A 25,321-nucleotide genomic window follows, 5' to 3' on the forward strand; every position below is an offset into this window, starting at 1 on the left:
ACTTTTTGAAGTTTTTCTGCTTGAGGATGATAATTTGTAATGAATGATACATTGTATTTATTTTCAACTTTGTTCTTTTTCTTTAATTTAATTTGTCTGTCTTGGAATTTGATTTTTGATAGAATTTGTTCTACCAATTTCCGTTTATATCCTCTTACTAACAGTTTTTCAATAAAGAGATTTTTTCTGGTTTGAAATTCACTTTCATTGTTGGTGTTTCTAAGTATACGAATGCCTTCGCCTTTAATAAAAGATTTAAAGTTTGAGATGGGATGGTTTGAGTTTTTGTGATATTGGAATTTTTCAGTTTTCTTTGTAAAACATTTCAGGTCTAAAACACCAGTATTTTTGAAGCGTTCGCCCTTGAAGATTTCTAGGTCTAGAAATTTTATGGACTGTTTATTGCATTCGTAAGTGAACTTTAGCAGGTCATGTTGTTTATTTGCATTTTCAAACATAAAGTCAATTTCAGACTCTTTTGCTTTCACCATTAGAAGTCCATCATCTCTCATTCTTTTATGAAAAATTATTTTTTCAGAGATTGGAGAGTTTTTTAGGATTGAATTTATGTGATTGTAAATAGCAATGTCACATATTTCAGGGGAAGCTGTTGCTCCCATTGATGCTCCAATGATTTGTCGATATGAATTTCCATGAAAGGTAAATTCATTATTGGAAAGGATGAGTTTTGTTATTTCAATCAAAAAATTGTTGGTAGGTTTTGTTACAGAATATTCAATTGTGTCATGTTCATCAAGCGCTTTTTGTAATGCTTCTGTGATTTCTTCAAATCTGAGATTGGTATATATAGTGATGTTATATCATATGTAACAAGTAGTACATTATTATCAAATGTACAGTTTTCAATATTTCTGATTAAGTCACCTGTATCAGATATGTATGTTTTTTGTGTTTTCACTAAGGGAAGCAAGAAATAATCTAAGTATCTCCCTAACCTTTCAAGTGGTCCATTACACTGTGATATTATTGGTCTACCAGGGACATTTATAGTTTTTATTTGATTGTTCTCGTTTTCAATGTTTTGTAAAACTTCACGGTCTAGTTTGTGAATTTTAGGGAGGAAGTATGCAAAAGGTGTTTTTATATAATTTTGTTCATTTTTAATGTATTTGAAAGATATTTCATCAATACAGTTTTCTTCTTTCATTTTGTAGATTATTTCATATACCTTTTTCTAAGTGTTTTTAAGATTTATATCTTGGATTTGTTCATAATGTATGTTATCATTCAATTGTTTTTCACCTTCTTCTAGGTAGTCAGAAAGATTTTGAATGACTGTTACATTGTTTTTATCTGCTTTATGAATGATTATATTTTCATCGTGTTTTAGATTTTTCAGACAATTCCTTTCTTGTAGTGAAAGGTTAAATTCAGTTTTAGGGACATATTTAGATAATTCCATTTTCGTATAGAAAATATATTTTTCAATAGGGTTGTCGGCAAATGTCGGCACCGAAAATTTTGATTTCTCCTTGAAAGGATGAATTTTACTGTGTATATTTCGATTTTCAAGGAAAAAGTATGAGAGTCTCAAATTTCTTTCCGTTTTTTTAAAATCTTTCATTATTTGTTTTGTGGATGTTTTTGTTGTTGGAACAAAGTTTAGTCCTTTAGCAAGAACTAATGTTTCTGGATGTGATAATGTTTTAGAGGATAGGTTCAGCACAAATTGTTTTGCAATTTTAAGCTTGATTTCTTTTTTATGTAGTTTTATTTTATTTTTAACTGCTTTGAATTTTTCAATGTTTTTATACTTTTTCTTGTTTTTATTAAGTCTTCTATGTTTTCCCATGCTTTTATTTTTGCATTGGTAATAATTTTATTTTGTAGTATTTCATATACATAAATATGATTCTGTATCACTATTCTCATTGGATGTTTTTAATTGTGTAATGACCACAACACAAGGGGTGTGTCCTTCTTCATTATTGTTTGGTCAGTATCTATAATTGCTATCTAGATCAATCGTGGATACGCAGTAGGCAATAAATAAACAAACCTAGGGATAAAATATTCCCAGGTTTATTGATTTACTGTCATTAATTTGCAATATATCAACAATCCAAGTAAAAGCAAAGGTAGAGTTTAGGTATTTCAGTAACCATTTGATAAAAGACAAAAGTTTGATATAGATTCTATATGGTTTAAATAATTTCATAGAAATTGATCCAATATCCACCCATTTAGGTGCGAATCATATCTCTGGCCTAATTTTCATAGAAATTGATCCAATATCCACCCATTTAGGTGCGAATCATATCTCTGGCCTATCCATATGGATTAAAACGAACAGTAATTACAAATTTCATAATTATTTCATGTGAGATAAATCTGTAATTATTACTAATTAAACCATATCGAATCTATATCAAACTTTTGTCTTTTATCAAATGGTTACTGAAATACATAAACTCTACTTTTGCTTTTACTTGGATTGTTGATATATTGCAAATTAATGACAGTAAATCAATAAATAATATTTTATCCCTAGGTTTGTTTATTTATTGCCTACTGCGTTTCATAGAAATTGATCCAATATCCACCCATTTAGGTGCGAATCATATCTCTGGCCTAATTTCATAGAAATTGATCCAATATCCACCCATTTAGGTGCGAATCATATCTCTTGTTATTGATCTAAAGCATACTTGTAGAAATTCATAAACTCTTAATAAAGTAGATACAAAAACAGTATATGGAAAACTTATAAAACAACATTTCTTTTATTTCAAAATATTACTGACTTCAAAAGAATGAATTAAAAAACACAGCTTGCATTTATGAATACTTGAAATTTTTATCAACTTTAAACTTTGAACTTTAAAGATGCTTTTCCCGTTTGAATGGTTTTACACTAGTAATTTTGGAGCCCTTTATAGCTTGTTGTTTAGTGTGAGCCAAGGCTCTGTGTTGAAGGCCGTACTTTAACCTATAATGGTTTACTTTTTAAATTGTTATTTGGATGGAGAGTTGTCTCATTGGCACTCACACCACATCTTCCTATATCTATTTAAACATATCCTAGTGTTATCGGTTCTCTATAGTGTAACAAACTTTTGCTCTGTAGGGCCAGTTCTTCAAATAAATGTGGTTAAAGCTGATTGTGTTAATTTAGTAGATACTTTTATTCATTTCCTGTTATCCTCACAATTTTCTCTTGCGTTATTCAAGAAAAGTCAAAACATCTGTTGTGCTCAGTTTTGACATTGTGTGCAGTACGTCATCAGTTCTCGATAGTTGTGAAAAGTATAGTATGGTAAGTGAGTTTGATATGAATAGAAGATTTTGAATGACGCAAATTGAAGACAAGTATCATTTGTCTCTAGAGAACATGTTTTTTATTATGAATTTTAGCTTTATCTATCAATTAAGGCATCTTTAACTGATATCCTAGGAATTATCACACAAGGACAAAAATATGCATTTGATTGGTTAAATATTTCTCAGTGTGTTTGAATTTGTTTGATAGCCTTTTGGTCATGACTGTTTGTCTCTAATATTTAATTAACTGTGCATTTGTATTCAGATATCGCAGATCAAATTTATTCGTTCTTTGTGTAATCATACGTTTTTTGATTGAGTTAAGTCTGCTAATTGATATTTTATCGTATGTTTTTATATGTTGTGATGTTATGCTATTGTTTCAGAAAAAGGGAGAAGGTTTGGGCCCATTAAAACGTTTAATCCCGCTGCAAATGTTTGCACCTGTCCTAAGTCAGGAATCTGATGTACAGTAGTTGTCGTTTGTTTATGTAATATATACGTGTTTCTCGTTTCTCGTTTTGTTTATATAGATTAGACCGTTGGTTTTCCCGTTTGAATGGTTTTACACTAGTAATTTTGGGGCCCTTTATAGCTTGTTGTTCGGTGTGAGCCAAGGCTCCGTGTTGAAGGCCGTACTTTAACCTATAATGGTTTAATTTTTAAATTGTTATTTGGATGGAGAGTTGTCTCATTGGCACTCACACCACATCTTCCTATATCTATTGAATATTAATTTTATATGAATTCAAATTATTGAACAAATCCTAATATGTTATAAGATGTTGTCACTACTGTTATTAATATTTTTCTGTCACAGTAACAATATTTAAGGGCATTACTTTTCTGATAATTGAATTGAATTAAATTTTATAGTTGATAAGATATGGCCCAAACTGTGTTCCATAGATTTTTTTTCCCATAGCGACGTCACACCACATCTTACAATTGTGTATTACGTATGTGGACTTGACCTTCTTTTCGAGCTCAGTTTTTTTAACATTTAAAAACGTTCTATTTATGAAATGAGGGGATGCAGTATTTGGGAATAAGGGAAAAGAGGCTAAAATTTGAAAATATTAAATCGTCAAATAGAAAACATTTGCGAATTCGCAAACTTCTTTTATTTTACCCATGCGCATTGCTTGAGAACTGATTACTACATGATACAATTTAGAATTTGCTGGTCTTCAATTGCTATGTGTAAATTGAAGCAACAAAGTTGTTTATTTAAATTAAAGCTAAAAATGTTCAACTCACCTGGATTAATTTAATGTACATTTTTACATATTTACATTTCAGAGTACTAGAACTAAGAATACAGGTCCACTCTCCTTTTTAGCAGGGAAATATTACTTTATTGAGGCCAGTAGTAAGCCAATTGGTTCTAAAGTTCGATTGATCAGTAATGTGCAATACTCCGGTAAGTTGTCTATCACTCAAATAAGGAACTTTTTGATAAAAAGTGTATAATTATCACTTATATTATGTTTGATAAAATTCTTTTACTCATAAAAAAATAAATTTGAAATATGTGAGTTATTTTCATATTTGTCCATCTGTCATCTGTTTTAAAACATTTTACAAATCTTCCTTTTCTAAACGGGACACCTTTCATCTGTTCTAAAATATTTGACAAACCTAGTTTTATGCTCCACTAACAATTCTATGGGGCTAAATATTTCCCAATATTTGCATCCCTCCATTTGTCCCATTTTAGGTTAAATTGTTGGTTTGATGTTGTTTACCATGAGATTGTAATCTCATCAACCTGAAACCTGACTAGTGTGTTCATTATAATGTTAAATTTTAAGATATTTGCCTAATTAGAACACTGTACATAAAAATGTGGTAGTCAGAGCATGGTCTGGTGTTTATGTGGCCATCTGACATTTTCTGTTTATCTATTGTAGTTCCCACAGATATGGAAACGCATTTATCTTTATTTTCATATTATACATATTTTTTTATTTTATTTTTTTAGATAAAGCAAGATGTTTAACTTTTAACTACAATATGTATGGAGACCAAACTGGGGAATTAAAAATCTCAACTTTGGATTCCGATAATACAGAAACAAAACTATGGTCAGTGTCTGGAAACCAAGGAAACCAGTGGACAGGTCAGATGGTCAGTGTACAGACACAACCTACATCTAAGGTATGCACTTGTTTTCAGAACCAAAGAGGAGAGGAAAAATGTTGTTGAAACTGCCTGTGCTGTTTGGTATAAGCACATATCAAGAAGCAAATTTGCCTCTAAATTATATGTGAATAAGTCAGTCATGTTATATTGTTTATCTTTGCAACTCAAATTCCTTATTTTACAGACATGAAATTTTGTGAATATTATAAAAGCTAAATGAAACAGATACCACACTCCTTTCCAATTATGAATTTTAAAAATTAAAATGAAAAGCTTTATGAATTTGATTTAGGGAAAATAATATCAGTTGAAGTACTGAAAAGTTGGGGTATGTGGATCCACATGTAATGAATCTCATGACAACTGAAGGTGTATGTTATTGGACATATCTTGGTTCTTGCTTCTTGTTTCATTTTGTCTAATATTTAAAAACATCAATAAATGAATTTCTGATTAGAACAATGGAAATGTATGATTTCAGATTGTTTTTGAGGCCTCAGTAGGGGGTGACAGAGGAGATATAGCCATTGATGAAGTCAGACTTCTAACTACAGACTGTAGTAAGTACTGAGTATTTAAAATACAAATTATTTTAAAATCAAGAAGTATAATGACATCATTAAAAGATATTGTGAAATAATGGATCCATGAAGAAGAATTTGATTAAAAAAGAAAACAGAACTCATTGTAATTGGAAAATATTTTTCAGTCTGTGCATCCGTTCGTTTGGCTGTCAGTTTGTCAATTTGATCAATTGTTACTCAATTCATTTGTTCAATCCTTCATCTGTCTGTCCCACTTCAGGTTAAAGTTTTTGGTTAATATAGTTTTTAAAGAAGTCGAAGTCCAATCAACTTGAAACTTTTTTCCTATGATATTATCTTTTCAATTTTAATGCCAAATTAGAGTTTTGACCCCAACTTGTCCACTGAACTGAACTGAGTGGGGCTTCCATTTACCATTCATGGACACATTCTTGCTTTCTTTATCATTTCAATTACATTTAATGAATTCAATTATGGGAGACCACATATTGAAGATTTTTATTACAATTTGCAAAATAGACTGCTGGGTTGGTTTGACATTTCCTAGGAACTTTCTCCTGGAATTTATGTTTGGTAATACTTATATAATGATATTCTAAATATGTTGTTAAAACATTTGTTATTTCAGGTCCATGCTCACCTATAAACCCTTGTAGAAATGGAGGCTTCTGTTCTGTGTCAGGAGATACTTATACATGTACATGTCAGTCAGGGTATGATGGTCCTGAATGTCAATATATAGGTAAGTTCAAAGCTGGATACATTTTCAATATATCAAATTTCAGGGAGGAAATAGTAGCATTTTACAAATAAGTTTGTATTTAAAAAAAGGTTTTTCAGTTTGTTAAGATCTACTGATATTGTCTATTAAAATACTGTCGGTACATATCAGTTTGATGAAGGCTGGCATACTATGTCATGGTCCTGTAACTTTAAATTAATTAGCAATTTTGCTGTTCATACAATTATCTTTTTTCTGAATTTTCTGCAGACAGACAAGACATATATCTGTGTCAACAGTTGATATTATGAAGGTTTTGTTAACTTTATTTGTTTCAAGGACTATTGCATATTTTGATGTCCCCATTTTATATATCTTCAAACTTGCATTAAAATTAAAGCATTTATTCTAAAGAAACTTGTACTAAATGATATTTTTTAAAGAAATACATGTTATATTTTAGATTCCCAGAGATCTTGTTCCTTCGAGAAGACAGACCCCTCATGTTTCTTGGTACAAGATCAAATCAGTGACAATTTTGATTGGAGTAGAAGTAGGGTATGTGTAGGGCATTTACCAATACTCATTATATTTTAGAAATATTTTATGATGATGAAGAGTTATTCTGTATACAATTATTTAGGAGTAAAAGCTATGGCAAATACTTCTGAACATTTTTATTAAATTGATCTAAAGGGAAATGATATCAAAATGATTTTTTTAAGGAGAATTAAATATCATGGAATCAGGTTTTAAAAGCTTAAAGATCTTAATTTTATGCCACCCAAAAAAAGATGTTTTGATCAATGTTACTCTGATTTTAAATGCAAGCATTGCTTCATTTGATCTTATCTTTTACTGATGCTGGTGCCACAAAAAAAGATTTAAATTACATTTAATGATATATTGAAAAAGGTATGTCAGGCCATAAAAAAGAATAGGTTTGTTTGCCCAAACGCTACCTACCTAGAAAAAAGCTGCCTACTCAAATTCTTTTATTGTCCTGATATGAAGAAGTTTTTTTTTAATCAGATATGCATGAAGACTAATAAACACCCGATACTTCAATTTCTCTATTTGAAAAGAAAAAAAGTAAATGCCTACCAACCTACCCACTGTCTCAACCTTTGGGTAGGGTTTGGGCAAACCAAAATATTTTCAATTGTAGCCTCATTTGTCCTATTCCTATTTTGTGTTTTTACTTTTTTGTGTATTTGACAGAGAACACCCACTACAGCCACTGGTCCAACAAAAGCAGCAGATGGAATCACATTTTACTTCATAGAAGCATCTAAGCCATCTATAAATACCAAAGCCAGACTCATCAGTGATGTCAAGTTCTCAAGTAAGATGGGAATATTTTAGGAGTACTGTTTAATGAGTAAAAATTACAATCTGTAATGAATTTTATTTCTCTATTAGGTTCACATAAACTTAAATCAAACTTACTTGAAATGATCCGAGGAACATGTTTGTGTTTATGACTATGGAGGCATATGATATATTTAAAAATGAAGGCTAACTATAAGGTTTAACTTTAAAGCAAAATATATTGATTGAGAAATGGATTGACCAATGAATTTTCAGAACTTATTTTGTTGAGTGTTTGAAGGCACTTCAGATATGAAGGACAGTAGTTCTCTGTAGAAATCATTCTTGAAAACTTGATGAGAATGGCTTATTTATCAAGGATAATAGGCTACATGTTATAATCCACAATGATTTTGTGCACAGAGGGGGGGGGGGGGGGGGGGGGGGAGAAAATATTATTATTGGCACAGAACTATCAAAATATTTTCTACCTTACAGCTGATTATGTCCCGTCTTTTTCACACTAAATCTATCCTTGGTCAATGCATATGTTAATTTACAGAGATTTCAAGTTATATAGAGCGAACACATTTCTTAGTACTGAGGTGTAGATACATATTATTATTTTTTACTATTCCAGATAAAACCAGATGTTTTACTATGTCATATCACATGTATGGAGAGCAGATTGGGACATTAAGAGTTCTTACCATGGACTCTGATAACACTGAAACAGAACTATGGTCTGTGTCAGGGAATCAAGGAAATCAATGGATAGGCCAGATGTTCAGTGTTCAAACTTTGCCTGACTCTAAGGTTTGTAACGGCCTCACTTTCATTTATTTGGTTTATCATTATTTGATAATGCTTTGTACTATCTAAAAGATAATATAAAAAAGAAGATGTGGTATGATTGCCAATGAGACAACTATCCACAAAAGACCAAAATAACACAAACATTAAAACAACTGTAGGTCACCGTACGGCCTTCAACAATGAGCAAAGCCCATACTGCATAGTCAGCTATAAAAGGCCCAGATAAGACAATGTAAAACAATACAATATATATAGAAGCTAATAATTGTACTAATATGATATACAGAAGCTGAACAAAATGTCTGATTTAAAAGGTTGAGACATGTTAAAATAAGGAACATACTCTTGATTCTGTTAAGCTTTTAAGAGGGTGGTAAAGGGGGACCCTGAACACGGAAACACGTGAAATAAAAATTTTAAATATTCTGGGAACACAGAATTTAAAACAATCTGCGGACTGACTTTGAATTTAGTCCAGGTTTACTTTTTAATCAAATCCGGGAAAAACACAAGATATTAAGAGTACAGACACGAAAAAAAGATTACCAACACGAAACACAGAAAATAAATAAACGAAAACATGAGGCACGCACATGGAACAAAACCCTAGAAAACGAGAAATAAAACGTCTAAATATGAAAACATGTGAAATACAAAGGCCAGAAATGTTGCATGAAAATAACACTTTACCATCCTCTTTTATTGATTGATTGATTGTTGGTTGTTTAATGTCCAATGGCTTTTATCTGTCAAGTTTTCTTAAAGTGTAGAGATTGTGGCACCCTCTCTTCAAGAGGTGTTGCTATGTAATTGTGCACACCTCATAGCCAAACAAACTGCCTACGTTGGCAAGGGTTATACCACCAGTCAGAAGAAGACCTAAGTGACCATATTTCTATTCCCCAGTCTCCCTTTGGGTAGCTTTTATGTAGAGAACCAACAGATTTAGATGTTAAATATGATAATATTTTTGTTGTTTTATTTACAGATAGTTATTGAGGGTTTAGTAGGAGGAAATAGAGGAGACATTGCTATAGATAATATCATACTGTATGTCAAAGATTGTGGTAAGTAATTACTTATGATTGCCCAAGTTCAGTTGAAGACAAAGATAAAATTTCATTATATTTAACAAATCTAAACTGCCATAGTATTTTTGGGCAAAATTAAGATGCATTGTAATTGAATAATGTCCAGAAAACTAAGATTGACATTTTTTTTCTTAAAACAATACTTCATAATAGAATTAAGTCAAAGAAATTTTCTCTAATTGTTGTACTATTTCCACATCTCCTGACTGATGTGAGAAAAATATTTCTCCTCACTAGGGAACAATCTGTTCTCTGCAAATGATTGGTTGAAATTCAATTGTGATGTTAAATTTTTCTTGTTTTCTTCTGAATATTCTTATTGTGAAGTCATGAAAAAGACGACCCTGCCTGATGACGTCAATCAAAAGTACACAACGTTCCTCAAATCTCTGCAAAGAAAGGATAAGAATCATAAGAGAAACAGATTCCACCACTGTAACTCGTGTATTACGACATTTCTCCACTCTCAACAGTTAAATTTTGATTATTTAAAAAGCTCGCCAAGCTTCGCGCTTTAAATATTAAAATTTAATTGTCTTGAGTGGAGAAATATCATACTGCACTTATTGCAGTTGTGGAATCTATATATCTTTAATTGTATAATATGGATATTACAATGAATAAAATTGAAAGTAATTTATCCCACCAATAAAACTGAAGAAAAAATATAACTTAAAATTTGTGCTAAATTTAAGTTTAGTCTTTTGACATTCATTGACAGACATATTTTTTTTTAGTTCCATGTGGACCAATAAACCCTTGCAGGAATGGGGGATATTGCACTGTCTCTGGTGATTCTTATACTTGTAATTGTGCTGCAGGATTTGGTGGACCAGAATGTCAGTATATAGGTATGTGAATCGGATTGTTTACATGTAACTGTCCTGGTATATTTTGATGTACTAGAAGTCAATATATGGATATGTTTGTCAGTCAATGTTGATTCTTATACAACTACCTGCCATGTTAGTTTTGACAGACCAGAATATAAATGAACAAATGTTTTTTGTTCTGTTTGAAGAGAATTTTACTGATTTAGCTGAAATATTATATTCTGTGGTTTGTGGCAAATTTGACTTTTATGCTCTGCAAACAAGATATAGTAGAACAATAAAACTGTAACATATCTGAAATATTCAAGCATTCGTTTCTGTAACTCTTGTACAATTAGTAGCAGTCTTGGAAGATTTAGTTGACCAAAATATGTGCTAAAAGTAACTGCTTTTTATCTATATAAAATATTATCAAGCTTGTTTATCCTTTTTACATATTTTCCTTGCAAAATTTCACAATATCCAAACTTGTTCTCCACAGTTGACAAATGATAAGCAAAGGAAAGAATAAACCAAAAAATAAATAAGCTACATGTTGAATTTATAGAAAGCTGCACAATGGATTAACAGTTATACAGAATTTAAATACTTTATATTTACTATTGACAGATGCAGTGAAAACATGTAGTTTTGAGAATTCTGATGATATGTGTTTTCTAACAGACGAGACAGCTGACAGCTTAAATTGGAAAAGACACAGGGTAAAATATTTTCAACATGATTTTTATGTTTAAATTGCAATAGTAGATAGGTACTTTGAGTTTTCATTTTATTTATCCATCTTATTGCAGGGTTTGAATAAAGTTATGAATTACATAGAGTAGATAGATGTGATTTATCTCTGCTATGATGCTATCAAACTATACACTAAATAACAGATACAGTCAACATACTGTAAACCAACTTATTTTTTATGAGTGATTTTATTTTCGTGACTTTCGCGAGTTGAAAAATACTGCAAAAAAACTAGGATATTTCCTTAACAAACCACATCAAGTAAATCAGAAAATTGCGAAATTAAATAGCCTTGAATAGGTCTAGAAAGGGTAAAACGCAAAATAAAGTATTCGCGAAAATAAGTTGGTTTACAGTATTAATTTTCTTGGTTTTGTTAGTATTGAAATTATTTAGTGTACATGTTTTATCTTCAGGTTCTACAATACATGCACAACAATATTAATTCTATATATATAAAATTCAATAGTATTACTTTTTTTATTAAGGATACTATTGCAGAATTAGCCCCATAGAAATGTTTGGTTTATTTAACAAAACTAATTTTTTACTTTTAAAAAAAAGCCATGTGGACATTATGTTGCTCATTGATCAGCCTTTTCATTTTAGTTGAGACATATTAATTTAGTGGCTAGAATATATATTGGGTTTTATCAGTCTTATCAATTTAAAGTGAAAATCATAGTATATAATTGTTGTTTTGTTTGTCAGTCCAAAAAAAATAGGAGTTTATGGATATAAGCATGAGTATCATTTTAACTAATTTGAATAACTAAAATTAAGATATAGGTGGAAGAAGCCTATTCATTTTGGGTTTAATAAGACACATGTCAAAAATACATGTGAAAAAATGTTTTGTTTCAAGAAAATTATCTTGTGTAATTTACTATTTCAGGGTTCAACAAAAACCAGCACTACAGGACCATCAGGTGCTGCCATTGGTAAAAAGTATACTTACCTGGAGTGTACAGGACAAAGTATTGGTTCTAAAGTCAAACTTATCAGTAATATTCAATTTTCAGGTAAGTTTATATTATAGAACCTCACTCATTTCAATTCAAATCAAGATAAGTAGTCAACTTTCTAAGAATTGTGCTATAATTGAAAACTTGCCTTTTTATAAACTGCAGTAACTTTGGTAAGACAAAACAAATTGTTTTAGAAAATGGAAAAGGATCTTTTGTTCTTTTCTTTTATTTTTGTAAGCATTTCATGATAATTTGGTTTAAGCAAATTTAAGATATCATACAAAGTGTTGATATATAGACAGATGTACTATTATAACTACAGTATACCGTAATATAAACATGTCCCATTTACACACATTTGCAAAAGTTGTTGATCCCTCACTTTTCTACATTAGAAAATGCCTGTACCAAGTCAGGAATATGACAGTTGTTATCTATTCGTTTGATGCGTTTGGACATTTGATTTTGGACTTTCCTTTTTTGAATTTTCCTCAGAGTTCAATATTTTTGTGTTTTTACTTTTTGATCAGTTTTTCCATCACTCGCAATAGAATATCACTTGAGGTAACAATTAAAGGAACCTGTGATTGGGTTATTTCACTGATCTCAAGTTGTGTTTTATGAATAAGTTACAGCAGTTGACCTGAGGTCAATCAGCCTAAACAACATCATTGAACAATCAGTGTTTAGTGTGTAATTAGGATAAGCATTGTTATATAGAAAATTAACAGGAAAATGTAAGATTTTAAAAGTCATCTATACATTTTGAACTACCATTTATAATGTGACAAGTCATTCATTTTGCAATAAAAACATGTCTTTTCAGATTCGACAAGATGTTTGACCTTCTGGTATCACATGTATGGTAGTGAGATAGGAACATTACGTGTCATAAGTAGGTCAGCCTCTTTACAGGAGACAGAACTGTTGAGTATGACTGGTAACCAAGGCAACCAATGGCTATTGAAGTCTGTCACAGTGTCTACATTGCATGGTTCAAAGGTAAGATATATTGTTACATACAGAATATATTTTTTTAGTTTCTAGAAGGAAATTCATCCAAGCTTTACTATTTCTAGTGAATTCTAGGCATTTGTAAGCTGTAATAACTGTAAAGATCAATGAATAAAGAATATATTCAATAATTCTGCACAATAATGAAAGTGATATTAGACCACATCACTTCTAAATGATTTATTATGTAAAAATCAATGAAGTATTATAAGCTTTTACTTTAATAAAACATGCAGATTTTTTTTTTACATTTCAGCTGATAATAGAAGCATCTGTAGGCGGAGACAGAGGAGATATAGCACTAGATAATATAAGTCTGTCCACTAATCCATGTGGTATGTGTTGATTTAAAATGATAGTAATCTATATATACAAATAACATTGGAGATATAGCACTAGATAATATTAGTCTGTCCACTAATCCATGTGGTATGTGTTGATTTAAAATGATAGTCATCTATGCACAAATTTCGTGGGAGATATTAAACCATTAGTATTCATCTCCAGTTAACAATTGTTTCTTTTTGTCAGATTTTTATGGCCCCGCAACGAATTTGTTGATGCCATATAGTTCAACCCTTGTCCAAAATTCAGTAATTCAGCAACATTGTTACATTAATCTAAAGATCTGTATGATTTTTGGTGATAATTCAAAATTTCATTTTTGAGTTATTGAGTATTTTGTAAAAAAAGGGGAGTTTTTTTGTACATGTCGCGCCGTAAAAAACAATTTATAATTGTTCCCTCAAGTCTCAAAAAATATATCTGGTTATTGCTTAAAACTTTCTCAGAAACTATTTATGATTGTTGCATAAAACTTTCACACCAGACGACGGGTGTATCATGTACTCATGGCGCAGCTGTTAATTCTAGTGATAACTTTTTATTAGTTTAATCCTTATAAAAAATTTCGTCCTTTTTAGGAGGTGGATGATGAAGAGTGATACAAAAGAAATACTATGATTCTATTAATGCACATAAGGAGTGATGGACAATGGACTTCAGGAGGAATGGAAGAACATTTCTAATCTACAGATAAAAATTGCTATAAATATTTAATAACCAACCTTTTTACTTGGAGATAAATCAAATTAATAACTCTTATCATTTAGGCACAATGTTTTAAATTTTACCCTCCAGCAATTTATTCTCTGTTCTGTAATATGCTTTCCTTTAAATGTCTCATTATATTTTGCTCAAGTTAATTTTGTTTTTTGTTTTTATAAAGTCATATCTTGTATATTACAATGTAAATTGTTTGTAAAATGTTATATTATAATGTCTGATGATCTTTGTTTAATATAAACAAGGCATGCATATGAAAATATTTTTCATAATGAGATTATGTACAGTAAATATATTTAAATGATATAAATGTTTATTCTTTAGTCTTATCTTTTGTTTTTAACTTGTGTACAGTTTAAAGATCAGGTTCTATTAACTAGATATATGATGCATATATGCATGATATGGAAGTTGTCCTACACCAGTCATGTTTTCTTTGACAAATAAAGGTCAACAAGTTATACAGCTACAGGGGCGGATCCAGTCATTTAAAAAGGGGTGGGGTCCTGACACAGGATAAAAAGGGGGCTTCCAACTATATATCCCTATTCAAATGCATTGAATTGCATTGCCCCCTCTCCTGAATCCGCCACTGAGCTATTAGGGTTCTTTATTTTATGCCCCACCACGATAGTAGAGGGGCAGTATGTTTTCTGGTCTGTGTGTATTTGTGTTCATCCGTCCTTCTGTCTGTACCGCTTAAGGTTAAAGTTTTTGATGAAGTTGATCTTTCAAATTTTTTGGCCAAAATATAGTTTTGACCCCAATTTTACAGTCCACTTAACATAGAAAATAATGGTGCAAAGTTCAGTTTAAAGTTTTTGGTCAAGGTAATTTTTATACGCCCGTCAAAATTTTGATGGGACGTATTATGGTATACAAATGTCCGGTGTCTGTCCGTCCGTCCGTCTGTCCGGCGTAAACATGTCGCACCGTAACTTGAGAACGACTTATCCAAATTTTATGAAACTTAACTTGATTATGGCTTAAAACTTTAAACACTTCTTAGTTATATTAATCTTAATATCTGTATACTTTTTGGTGATGATTCAAAATTTTATTTTTGAGTTATTGAGTATTTTGTAAAAAAAGGGGAGGTTTTTTTTACATGTCGCACCATATCTCAAAAACGATTTATGATTATTGCTTAAAACTTTACACATGTCTTTGTTATATTAATCTAAAGATCTGTATACTTTTTGGTGATGATTTAAAACTTTATTTTGGAGTAAATGAGTATTTTGTTAAACAGGGGAGGGTTTTTTTACATGTCGCGCCGTATCTCAAAAATAATTTATGATTATTGCTTAAAACTTTACACACTTCTTTGTTATATTAATCTAAAGATCTGTATACTTTTTGGTTTTGATTAAAAAATTTATTTTAGTGATATTTAGTTTTTTGTAAAAAAAAAAACAGGGTTGGGGGTTTCACATGTCCCGTTGTGTCTCAAAAACAATATATGGTGATTGCTTAAAACTTTCTCAGAAACTATTTATGATTATTGCATAAAACTTCCACACAAGACCGTGGGCGTAACATACGCTCATGGCGCAGCTGTTTATTGATGAAGTTAAAGTCCAATCAACTTAGTAATGGAAACTTAGTACACATGTTTCCTATGATGCTCTTTCTATTTAGAATGCCAAATTAAAGTTTTGACTCCAATTTCACAGTACACTGCACATTGGATTTGATAATGCGAGTGAGGCATCGGTGTATTATGGACACATTCTTCTTTCATTATTGATGGTTTGAAAACAAACAACCCATAAATTACAATAAATATATATCTTGAAAAAGTTACAAAGACACAACACTTCAAACAGTTGCAGGTATTGTTTATTTGTCAATCTTTTAGTGTACCAGAAGCTGTCATCAGGGTAAATGCTTAATGAGTATTTTTATGCCCCACCCACCTACGATAGTAGAGGGGCGTTACGATTTCTGATCTGTGCATCGTTCCGTCTGTTCGTCCCACTTCAGGTTAAAGTTTTGGGCAAGGTAGTTTTTGATGAAGCTGAAGTCCAATGAACTTGAAACTTAATACACATGTTCCTTATGATATGATCTTTCTTATTTTAAAACCAAATTAGACTTTTGACCCCATTTTCATAGTCCACTGAACATAGAAATTAAAAGTGTGAGTTTCAGGTTCAAGTTTTTGGTCAAGGTATTTTTCGATGAAGTTAAAGTCCAATCAACTTGAAACTTAGTACACATCATCCCTTTTGGTTGATCTTTTTACTTTAAGGCCAAATTAGATTTTTTACCCAATTTCACAGTCCATTGAACATGGAAAATGATAACACGGGTGTACTTTGGACACATTCTTGTTCTTCCTTGTACTAAATCAAAGTACAAAATGTACCTCAAGGATGATTTAAAAAAAAAATAATATTTTCCATAGATAGTAAAATTTTATCAGTGAGAGGAATATATACGGGAAAAAGGTTTGAAAAAGTAAAATAATGTACATGTTTGTAAAAATATTGTCAGTTTCCTGTTGTATAATTTTTTCCAAATTTGTACAATGCTTTTCTGGCAATTCCTTCCATTTTAAATAACTTTACATGGCCATAGGTACAACAATCAAATGTATATGGAATGCTGTGAAGAGTAGGAATAGATTAACAAGTTTATCTAGATTACTCTATTGTGTTTGAAATATTACACTCATATACAATTACACACGTCTTTCATAACACTGTCACCTAGTTCAAAAACTACATACTTATTAAGTATTTGTTCTGGAATTTGAAAAACTGGAAAATCATTGTACTTTTAATGTGTTAGTAAGAAACTGACCTCAATTAAAAAATAAGATGGTCCTAGACAATGTCCAAAAGCAAGTGAAATGACAAGCGCTTTAGAAAATGACTGGCTGGCTGACGTAAATAAACTTAAAGTATAACTAAAAAGATGCCCACCTAAATTTTGCTCACCATAAAAACAAATAAATCTAACAGTTCTAAACCAGCTGGCAACAGTTATAATTCATGTTATGATAATTACCTGATTAATGCAAAAATATTTTTGAAACTTAGCTCTACCACACAGCTGTGGTCTACAGCCATATCATTCAGCAATCTAAGGTTAGTTGACTATATCTTGAAAGACTAAGGTTCTGATTCATTCCTGTCATTAAAAGTATATTAGAAGATGAAATTTAGACCGCCTTCTGTAGCCACTTGATGAATGGCTTTGATCTATAGAAGTATGGTCAATAGAGGTAGTTCTCCTAGCTGTTTTGTCGTAATGACGAAAGAAATCCATGCTGGTGGTATCTCATCTATAACAGTTGTACTCCCTGTGGATAAGCAGCATCAATGTCGTAAGCACTTTCTTCAATGGTTGACCCTTACTTTTTTCAGGCTGGACATCACCGTATTGAAGGAAACATTATGTGGGTTATTTTTGTCTCATCGACAGGTGTTTCAATGGTCGATGTAGTATTGCCTATTAAGTATTATATCCAACATATAATTTCATCCACTGAAATTATCCCTGGATTTACTTAAAGTTGTCCAATGAGTAGATCGATTGATTATCAGTGTGCTTGTGCTGTGTACTTGTTTGGCTGTTGGTTGCTACAGGGCCTATCTGATGAAGTAGTCGATAATAACCAGTATGATCATGTTACCTTTATTAAATGGATTCAGTGTAAGAAAATGTACTCTCTGAAGGCTGGTTGTATTTCTGTAAATACATCTGCTTATTATTAACTGCTTAATTCTTTCCTTTTTCATATTGGTCTATCCCAAGGTAGTCAAAATTGTCACATCAGTCGTATGCTTCCCACGATTACCATGTCGTTGTGAAGTGCCTCCAATATTAACTTTACCTATAGTTGCTGCTGGTTAAACCGAACTGTGATTATCTGTGTTCTCCGATAGTAAATTATCTGTGAAGTACCATATTTCATCTCTTTCAACTGTATCAGGTGTCGTTTTCCTTCCATCTATGTACTTTACAAGAGACTTGTTCGTAGATTGATAATGGTGCTTGGTTAACGGCAAGTTATATCACGACTTGCTAGTTATTATTACATAGAATGGATTAGCATCATTTAGAATTGTTGCTCCCGTAGATGTATTCCTTACACTTATTGCATATCACCCACTTCAGTGCTAGAAATCCATTTTGTTCTGTGGGTATATTAAATTCGACTTTGTCAGACCTCAACTGGCGAATTTGGATCCCATGTTGCTTCTTAATAAAACTGCTTCTAGTGCTTTCCCAGAAGCGGAAAGCATGTGCAATTCATAAGATAAATTGTTTTGGCATAACCTGGTATTGGTGGGATATAAGGAACTCCTTGACTGCAATTTCTCAAATAATAAGTCCTGTTCATGACCTTATTTCCATGATTTCAGTTGGTGTTTATTAGGGGACCTTTCAGTGTTGGATATGTCTTCAAATCAATAAGCCGTTTTCTGATTTAAGCTGTTCCATAAATTTACTGCAGTAGCCAACAAATAATAAAAAATTCTATCATCTTCCATGTTGATTGGTCTGGCCATCTTATCTGGACAGTCCTCATCACTATTCAAAAAAACATCACGGACGATTCACTTGAGTCCTCTTGAAGAATATTTGTCAAGTGCGAGCATCCTGTTACGGAAGTAAATCCTGTTTAGGACAATGTAGAGCTTGTCTAGTTGTCCGTCGAGAGATATATTTTGATGTGAATCAGATAAGCATTATATCGTCATCCTCTGGTAAACTTGGTGACCGCGTAGTCTTAAGAAATACATCTGCAGCAATCGCTAGCCTGCCAACACTAAGAATGTACTTTCGAATACGACTTTAACTGACTAAAATTTACAGTTTTTATGCCGAAAATCGGGGGTTCTCGCCGGGCACTCCAGTTTCCTCCACCATATGCAATAAAACTTACCGCCAATATATAGCTAAGGAAGCTGAAAGTGGCGTTAATTAATAACAATCAATCAATACCTGGCAAGGCATAGCTTTCTTTTCTTGTTGAGTAGTTCATGCGACGATAGTCCATGCTATTTCTGGAGTTTCCAGCTATTCTTCCATTTGACAGTAGTTATCGAAGGTGTGACTTCATGAACACACGATGCTGGTAACCATGTTAATGCTGGTTTCCTGGACTTTTTAAAAGCTTTGACATCATGCCACACAACAATTTTTTGCACAAACTTGATAAATACCGTTATGGTGTGATAAGACCACTGAATAAATGGCTCGAAATATTTCTCACTCGGGGAACTATGACGATTGTCATTGATGAAGAGAAATCTGAAGAAACTGCAGTGGACTCATGAGTTCGACAAGAAACCATACCCAAATCCCTTCTTTTTTCTGCCATATCAACGACCTTCCAGATGCAGTAAAATCAGCTGCTGCAGTGGACTCATGAGTTCGACAAGAAACCATACCCAAATCCCTTCTTTTTTTCTGTCATCTCAACGACCTTCCAGATGCAGCAAAGACCTCTTGCTGATTACTGTCTGCTATACAGAAATACAAACACACGTACAACATATGCATACTCTATTACAACAATATCTGGTTAGCCTAGAAAAAAGTGCCTTAGACTGGGGTATGCGCTTTAACGCAAAGAAATGTTACATCCTGAGCACTGACAAAGGCCAGCGATGGACACATACTCTAACAAGTCCAACAGAGTCCATACTTTGGGCTACGAACATCGGAAGATCTAAAATTGACCATCCACATTTCAAATGTAGCCAATAAAACAAATTCGACACTATGCTTTCTAAAATGCAATTTCAGATTCTGTCGAAAAGACTGCAAGTAAACATGCACACATCTCTTTGGTAAGATCTACGATGGAATATGGGGCAATTGTATGGGACCCATATACAACAAACAACACCCGCCAATTAGTAAGGATTAAACTAAGAGCTGCACGATTCATCACAGTGGATTACAGATCTAGAGAAGAAGGATCGGTCACCAAAATGCTTACCGTACTGGAACTAAAAAACCTTCAGTCCAGAAAAACAAGACAAAGACATGTATTTATGTACAAAGTGGTTGAGGGTTTGGTCCCAGTTATCAAACCTGGCGAATTTTTGGTAAAAAGCAATGCCAAGTCGAAAAAATTAAAAAAAAATGTAGACAACAACTCACTTAAGAACGATTAAAAGTCAATCGAAAAAACAAACTGCATTCTTCGTTAAGTCGGTGATTCTTTGGAACCTTCTAGGAGAAGACACAGTGGGCGCCAAGTTAGTTAAGAGCTTCAAAACAGCTCTCCAATGCCGCCAATAAGCGCTTGCTCTCTCTCTCTCTCGTCGAGTTTGAAAAATCAGAGTTGGTACCCCCGACGTAATGATACAGATACAGACTTGACTTCATCATACATAACTGGAGAACTCGTTGCACAAATTATCTTATTACTCACATCAATACGATGTTTAACATCAGTGATTCAAATATCTTCATCATTATTGCCAAATAAATCTTCAAATGGCCTGATGAATAAAATTGAGAATGGAAATGGGGAATGTGTCAAAGAGACAACAACCCGACCAAATAAAAAACAACAGCAGAAGGTCACCAACAGGTCTTCAATGTAGCGAGAAATTCCCGCACCCGGAGGCGTTCTTCAGCTGGCCCCTAAACAGATATAAACTAGTTCAGTGATAATAAACGCCATACTAATTTCCAAATTGTACACAAGAAACTAAAATTAAAATAATACAAGACTAACAAAGGCCAGATGCTCCTGACTTGGGACAGGCGCAAAAATGCGGCGGGGTTAAACATGTTTGTGAGATCTCAACCCTCCCCCTATACCTCTAACCAATGTAGAAAAGTAAACGCATAATCATACGCACATTAAAATTCAGTTCAAGCTAGCTAGAGAAGTCCGAGTCTGATGTCAGAAGATGTAACCAAAGAAAATAAACAAAATGACAATAATACATAAATAACAACAGACTACTAGCAGTTAACTGACATGCCAGCTCCAGACTTCAATTAAACTGACTGAAAGATTATGATTTCATCATATGAACATCATGCACAATCCCTCCCGTTAGGGTTTAGTATCATACCATCATAACATATATGAGAAGAACATAACCCGTGTCATGCCAACAACTGTTTTTAGAATAAATGTGTTTAGTTCCGAAGCAAAGACCTTATCAGTGACTCAATATTAACGCCAAAATATGCAATCTTTAATGACTTGACAACAGTATCGATGAAACATATTTCTCTGTGTCTTTATCTTCCATTTAGTAACTTTCGTTAATTTCTACTTGCTCTATTTTTTGTTGTTGTTCTCTGTTCACTTGTTGCAATTCACATAAATAAGCTTGAGGGTGAAGGGTGAAAGTCCTTAGCAATATGATCGTATATCTTTCAGGAATTTGGGTCCTCAATGCTCTTCAACTTCGTACTTTATTTGGCATTTTGTTGTTGTTCTCTGTTCACTTGTTGCAATTCACTTAAGTAAGCTTGAGGGTGAAGGGTGAAAGTCCTTAGCAATATGATCGTATATCTTTTAGAAGTTTTGGTCCTCAATGCTCTTCAACTTCGTACTTTATTTGGCATTTTAAACTTTTTGGGATTCGAGCCGTTACTGATGAGTCTTTTTTTTAGACGAAACGTGCGTCTGGCGTATACTAGTATACTGAATTTAGTCCTGGTATCTATGATGAGTTTATTTATCCACCATCAGTGTATCTTTAATCAAGAGGTTTCGGTTCTATATTCAAATATTTCCTGTCTAATTCAGATTGATGTTTACGTGGTCTACTACATTATTTGGTGTCTCCTCGTCAATGTATCACGTGATCTACTACATTATATGGTGTCTCCTTGTCAATGTATCACGTGGTCTACTACATTATATGATGTCTCCTTGTCAATGTATCACGTGGTCTACTACATTATATGGTGTCTCCTTGTCAATGTATCACGTGGTCTACTACATTATATGGTGTCTCCTTGTCAATGTATCACGTGGTCTACTACATTATATGGTGTCTCCTTGTCAATGTATCACGTGGTCTACTACATTATATGGTGTCTCCTTGTCAATGTATCACGTGGTCTACTACATTATGGTGTCTCCTTGTCAATATATCATTCAATCTTTCTGATTGAAATCTGGCGAAAAACTCGTTTGTACACATCAATATTAACTATCCTATAGCTAATTTGTACCAAGTCAGGAAAAAGACAGTTGTTATCTTATAGTTTGTCTCTGTGTGTCACGGTTGCATCTTAGTGCTTATGTTGTGTCGTTGTTCTTCTCTTATATTGGATTATTTTTTTCTAAATCGATTTTATGAATTTCTATAAACAGCGTTATACTAAATAAAGGCAACAGTAGTAAACTGCTGTCCGAAATTCATATAAAATCGAGTGAGAAAAAAACAAATCCTGGTTACAATTAAACTAAAACTGAGGGAAACACATCAAATATAAGAGGAGAACTACAACACAACGGAATCACAAAATTAAAATGTAATACACAAAGAAACGAACTATGATATAACAATGAACATTTTCCTGACTTGTTACAGGACATTTTAAGAAAAAAAATGTTGCTTTTATTTAAAACTCTCCAGATAAAATGACAACGCAGAAAGACATTTCTGTGGGTATATTCTTGACATATAAATACAAGAAAGATACCAAAAGGGACATTCAAACTCATGATTTTTTAAAAGAATATTTGGCCTTTTCAAAGGGTATGCAACAAAATTTTGTTATTTTAAAATTAAAGTTTGACCAAAACGATTTTTTAAACATTGCCTAATTGATACATGGCCAAACCGGCTATGTCGTCTTGTTTCCGTACAATCAGGAACATATATATTAGATATACTGTTCCCAGGTACAATGCAACTTTAAAATAGCTTTATTTCACTATTATAGTTATATATATAAGCAATATTTCGAAGTTTTTAAACCTTATAAACATTCTATCCATTTGTAGGTTCTATTTGGAAAAAAAGAAGATTATATCTCTGGAAATCTATATTATATTACCTATAGCTGTACAATGTCACCTATGGGATGCAACAAGAGTATAAATCTCAACAATCGAAAATTATACCATAGCTCTCGATGGTATAATTTTCACAAAAATACCATGGTTTTGTTTTATATGGTATCCGAAAAGAAAAAGATAGGAAGACCTTGCCGTGGCCTCTTGAATTTTTTGACACAGTAACAACGGAGTCAGTGCAGGGCCCGTGACTAACTAAACTGTCCGCTTTGCACCAGCCGATATATAGGCATATCGATATATGAAAGCCTAGGTGGGAATCGAACGATCGCACACTAACTCCGTTTTCCTATATATATTTAAATTATTGAAAACTCGCTCTCATGCAGAACGAAAAAAAAAAAGTTTGAAAAACACATAAATGTGTCAATATCATATTCACATATTCATATATTACTGGAAAATATCCGTTGATTTACATTTATTAGAATGTATACTTAGATTGTATCCTCATAGGCTTCACTGTACAGCCTCTACATGCATACAAGGTTTTAAACCAAAACGATTTTTGTAGGGGGTACGTTGCTTTTGAGGAGCTTCATATACGGCAAAAACATTAGACTTTAAAAAGAAGAGGGGCAATAGAGAGTCCGTTAACATGTTAACAGCACCTCGATTTTGGCAAAAACAATTAACAAAAAATACAAAAATGTTGATAACAGTTAACAAAATGGGTTAAAAACAGTTATAACAACACCTTTAAAAAGACCAAAGCAGGTTAATATAAAAAGGTATTGCTCCACCTATAAAAAGTATTGTTCAAAATGTTGGCTTGCTGGATCCCCCTTTCAAAATCCTGGAACCACATCAGATTTGTTTTTAGACCTATAAACGTAATTTTAGGCCGTTGAAATACAATCTGTGGCTTATCTTGCGTCCAAATCCAGAAAATCTAATTCCGTTAACAGTTTTTTATCGTTTGCAACATAATCCGTCACCAATGTAATTGTGCATCCATTGCTGTCCAAACATCAAGTCTAACTGATATTCCCGCTATTTCAGAAGCCCGTGCTTATTTTAAGAAAGTAGACGAAGTTTTGTGTATGAGGCTCGAAAAAGGTTATTTAACTTATTCTTATCAAACTTATTTTAAAGTAAACAAACAAACAAAAATGACATATACAATGTTAAACTGCAAAAGATGCAATAGGTTAAAACAGATATTTCATATTTTTGGGATAATTTTGCGGTGTTTCGTAAATTATACCGTAGCTTTTTGTTAAAACCCTCGGCAACCTTTCTTGACTCCGTCTCGTGAAGTTATTGTCGAGGCTTTCAAAAAAATCTTGGGTGCAATTTACGAAACACCGCAAAACTATTGGCAAAAGAAATGAATTATCTATAACTTATACTGCCACAGGAACCCATTTTCGATATAACACTTTTTTTTTCTTTTTGTTCCTTGTTCCTTTTTTCTCTTTTCGTTGTGTTCGGTCCTCGTTAGGAGGTACTGACAACATGCCTCCACATAATTTACAATCCCGATCTTCATAAAAGGACACAAGCAAACAAAAAGGTGACATAATCGCAAGACATCTAGAGGGCAGTATACAGACACAAACTACAGAAAGAATGAATTGGACGTCGATTTGTAAACCAAAAAATGCATCTCATGTTTAAAATAGTTCATGAGCTCATACGGATAAATGAAAACCATGCAGCACTGGCAATTGGGAACAGCCACATTTTTGTCTGTGATTATTTTATAATTCATAGAACTATAATTAATCTGATATTTATAAAATGAATGTTTCCTCAATAGTTAAATGTTTG

The 25,321-nt window shown here is 32.4% G+C and overlaps 1 protein-coding gene across 1 annotated transcript in view; it reads left to right on the top strand.

Annotated features, from left to right (window-relative positions):
• Positions 1 to 14,613, top strand: part of LOC134726701 (MAM and LDL-receptor class A domain-containing protein 1-like) — a 52,439-nt gene extending 37,826 nt beyond the window's left edge. The window contains exons 39-52 of the mRNA XM_063591117.1: positions 4,585 to 4,705; positions 5,267 to 5,442; positions 5,909 to 5,987; positions 6,601 to 6,714; positions 7,157 to 7,251; positions 7,915 to 8,038; positions 8,645 to 8,820; positions 9,809 to 9,887; positions 10,649 to 10,762; positions 11,354 to 11,445; positions 12,375 to 12,501; positions 13,274 to 13,449; positions 13,718 to 13,796; positions 14,385 to 14,613. Of these exons, the coding sequence (XP_063447187.1) occupies positions 4,585 to 4,705; positions 5,267 to 5,442; positions 5,909 to 5,987; positions 6,601 to 6,714; positions 7,157 to 7,251; positions 7,915 to 8,038; positions 8,645 to 8,820; positions 9,809 to 9,887; positions 10,649 to 10,762; positions 11,354 to 11,445; positions 12,375 to 12,501; positions 13,274 to 13,449; positions 13,718 to 13,796; positions 14,385 to 14,395 (1,563 nt within the window). The 3' untranslated portion in view covers positions 14,396 to 14,613. The remainder of the gene's footprint in view (positions 1 to 4,584; positions 4,706 to 5,266; positions 5,443 to 5,908; positions 5,988 to 6,600; positions 6,715 to 7,156; positions 7,252 to 7,914; positions 8,039 to 8,644; positions 8,821 to 9,808; positions 9,888 to 10,648; positions 10,763 to 11,353; positions 11,446 to 12,374; positions 12,502 to 13,273; positions 13,450 to 13,717; positions 13,797 to 14,384) is intronic.
• Positions 14,614 to 25,321: the final 10,708 nt, after the last annotated feature.

This window comes from Mytilus trossulus, chromosome 7 (assembly GCF_036588685.1).
Source record: "Mytilus trossulus isolate FHL-02 chromosome 7, PNRI_Mtr1.1.1.hap1, whole genome shotgun sequence".
Classification (NCBI taxonomy): Eukaryota; Metazoa; Mollusca; class Bivalvia; order Mytilida; family Mytilidae; genus Mytilus; species Mytilus trossulus.